General features: G+C 37.1%; 1 protein-coding gene across 2 annotated transcripts in view; it reads left to right on the top strand.

Annotated features, from left to right (window-relative positions):
- Nucleotides 1-14,369, top strand: part of arhgap24 (Rho GTPase activating protein 24) — a 230,172-nt gene that overhangs the window by 20,185 nt on the left and 195,618 nt on the right. The window contains exon 2 of one of the 2 annotated variants that reach the window (XM_031826117.1): nt 14,130-14,352. In XM_031826117.1, coding sequence (XP_031681977.1) covers nt 14,167-14,352 — 186 coding nt within the window. In that variant the 5' untranslated portion in view covers nt 14,130-14,166. Of the gene's footprint in view, nt 1-14,129; nt 14,353-14,369 lie in introns of those variants that run through there. The other variant, XM_020486874.2, reaches the window with a different exon arrangement.

Raw genomic sequence — 14,369 nt, 5'->3', positions numbered from 1 at the left:
CCCAGGCCAACGTCATGTTACTGGTCATCGCCATGCCAGACAGCACAAACGGATTTGGGAACCAGGCTAAGAGTAATGTGGCTGTTTATTAATGGGGAAGTAGTGTGTTGGTAGTGTGGCTGTGACAGGGTATCTTTGTCGCCCGGCTGCTGCTCTTCTACACATGATTGAACAACATCTGGATGTCATCTGGGCCCAAAGGGAACTAAAAAACACACTAGGCTCTCTGCTGATGACAACGTGGCAGAGCAATAAGGAGCTGACAGCAGCATCTTTAACAGAGTCTCCAGGTCATCAAAACAATGATGTTGGCTAGTCAGTGTCTTGCACTTTGAGCCAACCCACACATTTTTTGTGGTTTCATTAAAATCAGCTTGATAGTTTCAAGTTTTAATACCAGAGTGGCCTACCTTCAAAAACAATGGAGAAAATGCATCCCATAACATTTTAACATGGAAATAGCTGTTCTATCATTCAGCCTACAATGTGTGGTGTTCAATGCAGGCCTACTGTTCATTCAATGAGGCTTTTGAAAAAAGGGCTTGACATGAACCTGTTAATCCACTTGTCCTTCAGACAAGCAGGTGACCACATTTTTTTATTGTGTTGTTTGATGCAAAATATTATTAAAATTATTATTAAAAACATTACAAAATAAAATGCATTATTATTCCCAAAACATTATTACAGAGAATCAGAGAAATTATGCTACTGCACCGGTACCGCTTGTCATGCGGAAGCAGAGAGAATAGTCTATGGCTTGTGTGGTTGGAGGAGGTCACTGACAAAGGGGAGGAGGTCACTGACAAAGGGGAGGAGGTCACTGACAAAGGGGAGGAGGTCACTGACAAAGGGGAGGAGGTCACTGACAAAGGGGAGGAGGTCACTGACAAAGGGGAGGAGGACACTGACAAAGGGGAGGAGGTCACTGACAAAGGGGAGGAGGTCACTGACAAAGGGGAGGAGGTCACTGACAAAGGGGAGGAGGTCACTGACAAAGGGGAGGAGGTCACTGACAAAGGGGAGGAGATCACTGACCTCCTCCCTTTTGGCTGACTCATCTTCACCGGCGAACAGGCCTTCCACCATCGTGTCGTCAGCAGGACGTCCAGGATCCAGTTGCAGAGGGAGGTGCTCAGACCCAGAGTCCTAAAGCTTGGAGTGACAAGCTTGGAGTGGACAATGGTGTTTAACGCAGAGCTGTAGTCATTGAACAACATTTTCACATAGGTATTCCTCTTATCTAGGTTGGTGAGGGCAGTGTCGAGAGCAATTGAGAATGCGTCATCTATGGATCTGTTGGGGCGGTGTTCAAATTGGAGTGGGTCTAGGGTGTCTGGGATGGTGGAGTGAATGTGTTGCCATAACCAGCCTCTCAAAGCCCTTCATGATTACAGATGTGGGTGCTACAGGACGGTAGTCATTGTGGCATGACGCCTTAGAGTTCTTGGGAACAAGAATGATGGAGGTCATCTTAACACATGTGGCGATTACAGATTGGGACAAGGAGAGGTTGGAAATGACTGTGAATATGCCTGCCAGCTGTTCTCTGTTTGCTATGAGAACGCTCCCTGGAATACCATCCTCCTCGCGGGTGTTGACCTGATTAAACCACCTCTCCAATCGTTTTGGCTCTATATCAAAGAACAAACAGCAAAAACATATAGATGATCAAATACAAATCTTAGAATCAACTATTAAATACGACCAGAACCCACTGGATTCTCCAATTACCTTGAATGAACTACAGGACAAAATAAAAACCCTCCAACCCAAAAAAAGGCCTGTGGTGTTGATGGTATCCTCAATGAAGTGATAAAATATACAGACAACAAATTCCAATTGGCTATACTTAAACTCTTTAACATCATCCTTATCTCTGGCATCTTCCCCAATATTTGGAACCAAGGACTGATCACCCCAATCCACGAAAGTGGAGACAAATTTGACCCCAAAAACAACCGTGGGATATGCGTCAACCTTGGGATAATCCTCTGCATTATCATTAACAGCAGACTCGTACATTTCCTCAGGGAAAACAATGTACTGAGCAAATCTCAAATTGGCTTTTAACCAAATTACCTTACGACGACGTATTCATTCACCCTGCACACCCTAATTGACAAACAAACCAACCAAAACAAAGGCAAAGTCTTGCTTTGTTGATGCTTTGTTGATTTCAAAAAAGCTTTTGACTCAATTTGGCATGAGGGTCTGCTATACAAATTCATGGAAAGTGGTGTTGGGGGAAAAACATACGACATTATAAAATCCATGTACACATGCAACAAGTGTGCGGTTAAAATTGGCAAAAATACACACATTTCTTTCCACAGGGCCGTGGGGTGAGACAGAGATGCAGCTTAAGCCCCACCCTCTTCAACAAATATATCAATAAATTGGCGAGGGCACTAGAACAGTCTGCAGCACCCTGCCTCACCCTACAAGAATCTGAAGTCAAATGTCTACTGTTAGCTCTCTAACTAGACCTCCTTCCTCCCACATGGACATTACCTCCCTTCATTCACAACCCAGACAAATAGACATCATGTGTCAAACCACATCAATGATTTGTTTATCAGGAAAAAATCGAAATACTGTACAGGCTGCAGGCTACAGGCTACAGGCTGCAGGCTGAAGGCTACAGGCTACAGGCTACAGGCTACAGGCTTACAGGCTTACAGGCTTACAGGCTAAAGGCTACAGGCTACAGGCTACAGACTACAGGCTGCAGGCTACAGGCTGCAGGCTACAGGCTACAGGCTACATAATACAGAATACAGGCTGGGACACTGCATGGAAAGTGAATAGAACAAAACAATAACATGGTAATGTGGTTAGATTTATCAGATCTGACCATGGATGTCCTTCCTGCTTTTCAGGGATGTGGTCACACCATATTTACATGTTAGTCTGTAGTTTGCAGCAATACCTGATATGTGTATATACAGTATAGTATACATACAGTGGGGAGAACAAGTATTTGATACACTGCCGATTTTGCAGGTTTTCCTACTTACAAAGCATGTAGAGGTCTGTATTTGTTATCTTAGGTACACTTCAACTGTGAGAGACGGAATCTAAAACAAAAATCCAGAAAATCACATTGTATGATTTTAAAGTAATTCATTTGCATTTTATTGCATGACATAATTATTTGATACATCAGAAAAGCAGAACTTAATATTTGGTACAGAAACCTTTGTTTGCAATTACAGAGATCATACGTTTCCTGTAGTTCTTGACCAGGTTTGCACACACTGCAGCAGGGATTTTGGCCCTCTCCTCCATACAGACCTTCTCCAAATCCTTCAGGTTTCGGGGCTGTCACTGGGCAATACGGACTTTCGGGTCCCTCCAAAGATTTTCTTTTGGGTTCAGGTCTGGAGACTGGCTAGGCCACTCCAGGACCTTTAGATGCTTCTTACGGAGCCACTCCTTAGTTGCCCTGGCTGTGTGTTTCGGGTTGTTGTCATGCTGGAAGACCCAGCCACGACCCATCTTCAATGCTCTTACTGAGGGAAGGAGGTTGTTGGCCAAGATCTCGCGATACATGTCCCCATCCATCCTCCCCTCAATATGGTGCAGTCGTCCTGTCCCCTTTGCAGAAAAGCATCCCCAAAGAATGATGTTTCCACCTCCATGCTTCACGGTTGGGATGGTGTTCTTGGGGTTGTATTCATCCTTCTTCTTCCTCCAAACACGGCGAGTGGAGTTTAGACCAAAAAGCTCTATTTTTGTCTCATCAGACCACATGACCTTCTCCCATTCCTCCTCTGGATCATCCAGATGGTCATTGGAAAACTTCAGACGGGCCTGGACATGCGCTGGCTTGAGCAGGGGGACCTTGCGTGCGCTGCGGGACCTTGCGTGCGCTGCAGGATTTTAATCCATGACGGCGTAGTGTGTTACTAATGGTTTTCTTTGAGACTGTGGTCCCAGCTCTCTTCAGGTCATTGACCAGGTCCTGACATGTAGTTCTGGGCTGATCCCTCACCTTCCTCATGATCATTGATGCCCCACGAGGTGAGATCTTGCATGCAGCCCCAGACCGAGGGTGATTGACCGTCATCTTGAACTTCTTCCATTTTCTAATAATTGCGCAAACAGTTGTTGCCTTCTCACCAAGCTGCTTGCCTATTGTCCTGTAGCCCATCCCAGCCTTGTGCAGGTCTGCAATTTGACCCCTGATGTCCTTACACAGCTCTCTGGTCTTTGCCATTGTGGAGAGGTTGGAGTCTGTTTGATTGAGTGTGTGGACAGGTGTCTTTTATACAGGTAACGAGTTCAAACAAGTGCAGTTAATACAGGTAATGAGTGGAGAACAGGAGGGCTTCTTAAAGAAAAACTAACAGGTCTGTGAGAGCCGGATAACTTACTGGTTGGTAGGTGATCAAATACTTATGTCATGCAAAAAATGCAAATTAATTACTTAAAAATCATACAATGTGATTTTCAGGATTTTTGTTTTAGAAATTACAGACCTCTACATGCTTCGTAAGTAGGAAAACCTGCAAAATCGCCAGTGTATCAAGTACTTGTTCTCCCCACTGTACATCACATGCACCCATAATGAGACAAAGCAATTAGCCTGTTAAAACATGTATCTGACTCCATACAGATAATTAGCAAAATGCAAGAGACTATAGTTGAGTTACAGTAATAGAACACTATAGTTACAGTAATAGAACACTATAGTTACAGTAACAGAACACTATAGTTACAGTAATAGAACACTATAGTTACAGTAACAGAACACTATAGTTACAGTAATAGAACACTATAGTTACAGTAACAGAACACTATAGTTACAGTAACAGAACACTATAGTTACAGTAATAGAACACTATAGTTACAGTAATAGAACACTATAGTTACAGTAATAGAACACTATAGTTACAGTAATAGAACACTATGGTTGAGTTACAGTAATAGAACACTATAGTTACAGTAATAGAACACTATAGTTACAGTAATAGAACACTATGGTTGAGTTACAGTAATAGAACACTATAGTTACAGTAATAGAACACTATAGTTACAGTAATAGAACACTATGGTTGAGTTACAGTAATAGAACACTATAGTTACAGTAATAGAACACTATAGTTACAGTAATAGAACACTATAGTTACAGTAATAGAACACTATAGTTACAGTAATAGAACACTATAGTTACAGTAATAGAACACTATAGTTACAGTAATAGAACACTATAGTTACAGCAATAGAACACTATAGTTACAGTAATAGAACACTATAGTTACAGTAATAGAACACTATAGTTACAGTAATAGAACACTATAGTTACAGTAATAGAACACTATAGTTACAGTAATAGAACACTATAGTTACAGTAATAGAACACTATAGTTACAGTAATAGAACACTATAGTTACAGTATTAGAACACTATAGTTACAGTAATAGAACACTATAGTTGAGTTACAGTAATAGAACACTATAGTTACAGTAATAGAACACTATAGGTACAGTAATAGAACACTATAGTTACAGTAATAGAACACTATAGTTGAGATACAGTAATTGAACACTATAGTTGAGTTACAGTAATGGAACACTATAGTTACAGTAATAGAACACTATAGCTACAGTAATAGAACACTATAATTACAGTAATAGAACACTATAGTTACAGTAATAGAACACTATAGTTACAGTAATAGAACACTATAGTTACAGTTATATAACACTATAGTTACAGTAATGGAACACTATAGTTAAGTTACAGTAACAGAACACGAGAGTTACAATAATATAACACTATAGTTGAGTTACAGTAATAGAACACTATAGTTGAGTTACTGTAATAGAACACTATAGTTGAGTTACAGTAATAGAACACTATAGTTACAGTAATAGAACACTATAGTTACAGTAATAGAACACTATAGTTACAGTAATAGAACACTATAGTTACAGTAATAGAACACTATAGTTACAGTAATAGAACACTATAGTTGAGTTACAGTAATAGAACACTATAGTTACAGTAATAGAACACTATAGTTACAGTAATAGAACACTATAGTTACAGTAATAGAACACTATAGTTGAGTTACAGTAATAGAACACTATAGTTACAGTAATAGAACACTATGGTTGAGTTACAGTAATAGAACACTATAGTTACAGTAATAGAACACTATAGTTGAGATACAGTAATAGAACACTATAGTTACAGTAATAGAACACTATAGTTACAGTAATAGAACACTATAGTTACAGTAATAGAACACTATAGTTACAGTAATAGAACACTATAGTTACAGTAATAGAACACTATAGTTGAGTTACAGTAATAGAACACTATAGTTACAGTAATAGAACACTATAGTTACAGTAATAGAACACTATAGTTACAGTAATAGAACACTATAGTTGAGTTACAGTAATAGAACACTATAGTTACAGTAATAGAACACTATAGTTACAGTAATAGAACACTATAGTTACAGTAATAGAACACTATAGTTACAGTAATAGAACACTATAGTTACAGTAATAGAACACTATAGTTACAGTAATAGAACACTATAGTTACAGTAATAGAACACTATAGTTGAGTTACAGTAATAGAACACTATAGTTACAGTAATAGAACACTATAGTTACAGTAATAGAACACTATAGTTACAGTAATAGAACACTATAGTTACAGTAATAGAACACTATAGTTACAGTAATAGAACACTATAGTTGAGTTACAGTAATGGAACACTATAGTTACAGTAATAGAACACTATAGTTGAGTTACAGTAATAGAACACTATAGTTACAGTAATAGAACACTATAGTTACAGTAATAGAACACTATAGTTACAGTAATAGAACACTATAGTTACAGTAATAGAACACTATAGTTACAGTAATAGAACACTATAGTTACAGTAACAGAACACTATAGTTACAGTAATAGAACACTATAGTTACAGTAATAGAACACTATAGTTACAGTAATAGAACACTATAGTTGAGTTACAGTAATAGAACACTATAGTTACAGTAATAGAACACTATAGTTACAGTAATAGAACACTATAGTTACAGTAACAGAACACTATAGTTACAGTAATAGAACACTATAGTTACAGTAACAGAACACTATAGTTACAGTAATAGAACACTATAGTTACAGTAACAGAACACTATAGTTACAGTAACAGAACACTATAGTTACAGTAATAGAACACTATAGTTACAGTAATAGAACACTATAGTTACAGTAATAGAACACTATAGTTACAGTAATAGAACACTATGGTTGAGTTACAGTAATAGAACACTATAGTTACAGTAATAGAACACTATAGTTACAGTAATAGAAACACTATGGTTGAGTTACAGTAATAGAACACTATAGTTACAGTAATAGAACACTATAGTTACAGTAATAGAACACTATGGTTGAGTTACAGTAATAGAACACTATAGTTACAGTAATAGAACACTATAGTTACAGTAATAGAACACTATAGTTACAGTAATAGAACACTATAGTTACAGTAATAGAACACTATAGTTACAGTAATAGAACACTATAGTTACAGTAATAGAACACTATAGTTACAGTAATAGAACACTATAGTTACAGAAATAGAACACTATAGTTACAGTAATAGAACACTATAGTTACAGTAATAGAACACTATAGTTACAGTAATAGAACACTATAGTTACAGTAATAGAACACTATAGTTACAGTAATAGAACACTATAGTTACAGTAATAGAACACTATAGTTACAGTAATAGAACACTATAGTTACAGAATTAGAACACTATAGTTACAGTAATAGAACACTATAGTTGAGTTACAGTAATAGAACACTATAGTTACAGTAATAGAACACTATAGGTACAGTAATAGAACACTATAGTTACAGTAATAGAACACTATAGTTGAGATACAGTAATTGAACACTATAGTTGAGTTACAGTAATGGAACACTATAGTTACAGTAATAGAACACTATAGCTACAGTAATAGAACACTATAATTACAGTAATAGAACACTATAGTTACAGTAATAGAACACTATAGTTACAGTAATAGAACACTATAGTTACAGTTATATAACACTATAGTTACAGTAATGGAACACTATAGTTAAGTTACAGTAACAGAACACGAGAGTTACAATAATATAACACTATAGTTGAGTTACAGTAATAGAACACTATAGTTGAGTTACTGTAATAGAACACTATAGTTGAGTTACAGTAATAGAACACTATAGTTACAGTAATAGAACACTATAGTTACAGTAATAGAACACTATAGTTACAGTAATAGAACACTATAGTTACAGTAATAGAACACTATAGTTACAGTAATAGAACACTATAGTTGAGTTACAGTAATAGAACACTATAGTTACAGTAATAGAACACTATAGTTACAGTAATAGAACACTATAGTTACAGTAATAGAACACTATAGTTGAGTTACAGTAATAGAACACTATAGTTACAGTAATAGAACACTATGGTTGAGTTACAGTAATAGAACACTATAGTTACAGTAATAGAACACTATAGTTGAGATACAGTAATAGAACACTATAGTTACAGTAATAGAACACTATAGTTACAGTAATAGAACACTATAGTTACAGTAATAGAACACTATAGTTACAGTAATAGAACACTATAGTTACAGTAATAGAACACTATAGTTGAGTTACAGTAATAGAACACTATAGTTACAGTAATAGAACACTATAGTTACAGTAATAGAACACTATAGTTACAGTAATAGAACACTATAGTTGAGTTACAGTAATAGAACACTATAGTTACAGTAATAGAACACTATAGTTACAGTAATAGAACACTATAGTTACAGTAATAGAACACTATAGTTACAGTAATAGAACACTATAGTTACAGTAATAGAACACTATAGTTACAGTAATAGAACACTATAGTTACAGTAATAGAACACTATAGTTGAGTTACAGTAATAGAACACTATAGTTACAGTAATAGAACACTATAGTTACAGTAATAGAACACTATAGTTACAGTAATAGAACACTATAGTTACAGTAATAGAACACTATAGTTACAGTAATAGAACACTATAGTTGAGTTACAGTAATGGAACACTATAGTTACAGTAATAGAACACTATAGTTGAGTTACAGTAATAGAACACTATAGTTACAGTAATAGAACACTATAGTTACAGTAATAGAACACTATAGTTACAGTAATAGAACACTATAGTTACAGTAATAGAACACTATAGTTACAGTAACAGAACACTATAGTTACAGTAATAGAACACTATAGTTACAGTAACAGAACACTATAGTTACAGTAATAGAACACTATAGTTACAGTAATAGAACACTATAGTTACAGTAATAGAACACTATAGTTGAGTTACAGTAATAGAACACTATAGTTACAGTAATAGAACACTATAGTTACAGTAATAGAACACTATAGTTGAGTTACAGTAATGGAACACTATAGTTGAGTTACAGTAATGGAACACTATAGTTACAGAAATAGAACACTATAGTTGAGTTACAGTAATAGAACACTATAGTTACAGTAATAGAACACTTTAATTACAGTAATATAACACTATAGTTAAGTTACAGTAATAGAACACTATAGTTACAGTAATAGAACACTACAGTTGAGTTACAGTAATGGAACACTATAGTTACAGAAATAGAACACTATAGTTGAGTTACAGTAATAGAACACTATAGTTACAGTAATAGAACACTATAGTTGAGTTACAGTAATGGAACACTATAGTTGAGTTACAGTAATAGAATACTATAGTTACAGTAATAGAACACTTTAGTTACAGTAATATAACACTATAGTTAAGTTACAGTAATAGAACACTATAGTTGAGTTACAGTAATGGAACACTATAGTTACAGAAATAGAACACTATAGTTGAGTTACAGTAATGGAACACTATAGTTACAGTAATAGAACACTATAGTTACAGTAATAGAACACTATAGTTACAGTAATAGAACACTTTAGTTACAGTAATAGAACACTATAGTTACAGTAATAGAACACTATAGTTGAGTTACAGTAATAGAACACTATAGTTACAGTAATAGAACACTATAGTTGAGATACAGTAATAGAACACTATAGTTACAGTAATAGAACACTATAGTTAAGTTACAGTAATAGAACACTATAGTTAAGTTACAGTAATAGAACACTATAGTTACAGTAATAGAACACTATAGTTACAGTAATAGAACACTATAGTTACTGTAATAGAACACTATAGTTAAGTTACAGTAATAGAACACTATAGTTACAGTAATAGAACACTTTAGTTACAGTAATTGAACACTATAGTTGAGTTACAGTAATAGAACACTATGGTTGCAGTAATAGAACACTATAGTTACAGTAATAGAACACTATAGTTACAGTAATAGAACACTATAGTTACAGTAATAGAACACTATAATTACAGTAACAGAACACTATAGTTACAGTAATAGAACACTATAGTTACAGTAATAGAACACTTTAGTTACAGTAATAGAACACTATAGTTACAGTAATAGAACACTTTAGTTACAGTAATAGAACACTATAGTTACAGTAATATAACACTATAGTTGAGTTACAGTAATAGAACACTATAGTTACAGTAATAGAACACTATATTTGATTTACCGTAACAGAACACTATAGTTGAGTTACAGCAAAAGACAATTAGTAAATGTCTGAGAATGGAATTCTAAATACAAGTGTATTTCATAACTCTGCAAAATGAATTAATTCATATACAAGGCATAAAGCTTAAGTTACGAGAGAGAGAGAGAGAGAGAGAGAGAGAGAGAGAGAGAGAGAGAGAGAGAGAGAGAGAGAACAATGAATCTAAGACCCTTTTATAAGCATTTGAGTTGTTTTGATTCAAAATCTGAGTTGTTGACCAATTGTATTACTATAAAGTTAACCTCCAATCAGATATCAGACCTACATGACGTCACCTCTGCTCCTCAGAGGTGAGACAATGGGGGTTGGCGAGATCAACACAGAGAAGGCTGAATTCCTAAGACAACTAGCATCACCACCCAGGATGGTTCCTACCTAGAATATGTGGACATCTATATGTACCTAGGTGTCTGGCTAGACTGTAAACTCTCCTTCCAGACTCATATCAAACATCTCCAATCTAAAATCAAATCTAGAGTCGGCTTTCTATTCCGCAACAAAGCCTCCTTCACTCACGCCGCCAAACTTACCCTAGTAAAACTGACTATCCTACCGATCCTCGACTTCGGCGATGTCATCTACATAATGGCTTCCAATACTCTACTCAGCAAACTGGATGCAGTTTATCACAGTGCCATCTGTTTTGTTACTAAAGCACCTTATACCACCCACCACTGCGACCTGTATGCTCTAGTCGGCTGGTCCTCGCTACATATTCGTCGCCAGACCCTCTGGCTCCAGGTCATCTACAAGTGCATGCTAGGTAAAGCTCCGCCTTATCTCAGTTCACTGGTCACGATGGCAACACGTACTCGTAGCACACGCTCCAGCAGGTGTATCTCACTGATCATCCCTAAAGCCAACACCTCATTTGGCCGCCTTTCCTTCCAGTTCTCTGCTGCCTGTGACTGGAACGAATTGCAAAAATTGCTGAAGTTGGAGACTTTTATCTCCCTCACCAACTTTAAACATCTGCTATCTGAGCAGCTAACCGATCGCTGCAGCTGTACATAGTCTATCGGTAAATAGCCCACCCATTTTTACCTACCTCATCCCCATACTGTTTTATTTATTTATTTGACTTTTTTTTCTGCTCTTTTGCACACCAGTATCTCTATCTGTACATGACCATCTGATCATTTATCACTCCAGTGTTAATCTGCTAAATTGTAATTATTCACCTACCTCCTCATGCCTTTTGCACACAATGTATATAGACTCTATTTTTTTCTTTTTTTTTTCTACTGTGTTATTGACTTGTTAATTGTTTACTCCATGTGTAACTCTGTGTTGTCTGTTCACACTGCTATGCTTTATCTTGGCCAGGTCGCAGTTGTAAATGAGAACTTGTTCTCAACTAGCCTACCTGGTTAAATAAAGGTGAAATAAGAAATAAATAAATAAAAAACAACGCAGAGGACATTCTTGTATACAGTTAATAAGAAGAGTCACTTCGGGACGTTAGCCCTACATCCTCCTCCACCCTTGAACACATCTTATTCCGCATCAGACAGAAGTGTTTCGATTTGGACGGCCAGCACTGTAGTCACTGTAGACAATCTTGTGACCAAGTAGTTCATGGTGCTAGCAGCATCGCCCCAGAAGTGTCCTTTAGGCTGGTATCATTGTCTTCTTTAGACATACAAATGTCCTTAGGTAACACGTTTCCTGTAAGCAAGCTACAAAAGAATGTTCCGTTCTTCCTTGTAAGACCAAACACATAACTGAAGGTACATTACATCACAGATTAATCCACATTTCAATGAACATAAAATAGTCTGTTTATCTGATTGGTCAATAGCAACTTCAGATATAGTTTTATCAAAACCGTCAGATGAATACTAAAGATATAAAAGATAACTATCATAAAAAGTATATTTTAAATTAAAATTCTCTAACTCTCCTACTACCTTTGAGACCTTTGAGAGAAAATCATATGAGAAAATAAAACAACGAATCAGAATTTGGAAATAATCAAGAACAATTGTTGAAGTTAAATCAAAAGAACTTTCACATTTGAAATGTATCTCAGTTTACAGCACCCGACATTAGCATACCAGTGGTGAAAGATCTATGGCCATTCTGTGAATAACAAAACAATGACTTTTCAAAGCACACCCACATCTACAGTATTACACTCAGCTGGCCGTATGCACCACGCTTGGGATAACAAACTATTCTTTGTGTCTTACAATGAGCCATTACATTTGATCTAGCACTCTGTACACGTCACAGAAAGCACATTCACCAAAGTCACCCTACTGTATTATAGTCATCACAAATGGACATAGAAATTAATGAGTTGCAAAGGAAGAAATTATTAACACATTATCGTCAAATAATCAACATCCAAAGGTTTAAGGAGAAAGCTCAAAATCTAGTAGAATTGAGACCAAACATCATCTCAACATTTCTGTATTTTATGACCACTTCTGTGACAAGAGTTACAAAACCTAATTGAATAGTTGTTTCTTTTATTTATTTGATCTTTATTTAACTAGGCAAGTCAGTTAAGAACAAATTCTTATTTTCAATGACGGCCTAAGAACAGTGGGTTAACTGCCTGTTCAGGGGCAGAACGACAGATTTGTACCTTGTCAGCTCGGGGGTTTGAACTTGCAACCTTCCGGTTATTAGTCCAACGCTCTAACCACTAGGCTACCTGCCACCTCTACACTCTAACCACTAGGCTACCTGCCACCTCTACACTCTAACCACTAGGCTACCTGCCACCTCTACACTTTAACCACTAGGCTACCTGCCGCCTCTACACTCTAACCACTAGGCTACCTGCCGCCTCTACACTCTAACCACTAGGCTACCTGCCGCCTCTACTCTAACCACTAGGCTACCTGCCGCCTCTACACTCTAACCACTAGGCTACCCTACCTCCTCTACACTCTAACCACTAGGCTACCCTACCTCCTCTACACTCTAACCACTAGGCTACCTGCCTCCTCTACACTCTAACCACTAGGCTACCCTGCCGCCTCTACACTCTAACCACTAGGCTACCCTGCCGCCTCTACACTCTAACCACTAGGCTACCCTACCTCCTCTACACTCTAACCACTAGGCTACCTGCCGCCCTGCATTGTGCCTATAATATTATACACAGTTGATGGGAAAGTCACTTTGGGGTCTGCCTTACAAGTCAGTTCTTATATCTGCACGATCAGCTGTTCTGTCTACAGCTTCTCTTGACTTGAGGTCATGCCGGAGTAACATTAATTTAGGAGCTTTCTCTGGTAGTAATGCCGTTCGGCTTCACGGATCAATAGATTCTGGCATTATCGGATAACAGAGCAACTATTAGGGACCTTCAGCTCTCCTGTCCTCTATATTAAAGTTGGCTTCAATAACCTTCTTCTTTCTTCTCTGCTGCTAACAGGGTGATCTTCTAGAGATCTTCTTGCCTGACCACCACCATGGAAGAGCAGGCAGTGTCCAACAGTAGTCCCCAGCATGGCCGAGGCCTGGGCAGGCAGAACGTCATCAGGTGTGGCTGGCTGAGGAAGCAGGGAGGCTTTGTGAAGACTTGGCACACACGCTGGTTCGTACTTCGAGGGGAACAGCTACACTATTACAAAGACGAGGAGGAGACTAAAGCCCTGGTGAGTGACCGCTGAAC

This window comes from Oncorhynchus kisutch, linkage group LG6 (assembly GCF_002021735.2).
Source record: "Oncorhynchus kisutch isolate 150728-3 linkage group LG6, Okis_V2, whole genome shotgun sequence".
Classification (NCBI taxonomy): Eukaryota; Metazoa; Chordata; class Actinopteri; order Salmoniformes; family Salmonidae; genus Oncorhynchus; species Oncorhynchus kisutch.
Note: the sequence above shows the minus strand (reverse complement) of the source record. Positions and strands in the feature narration are given on the sequence as shown.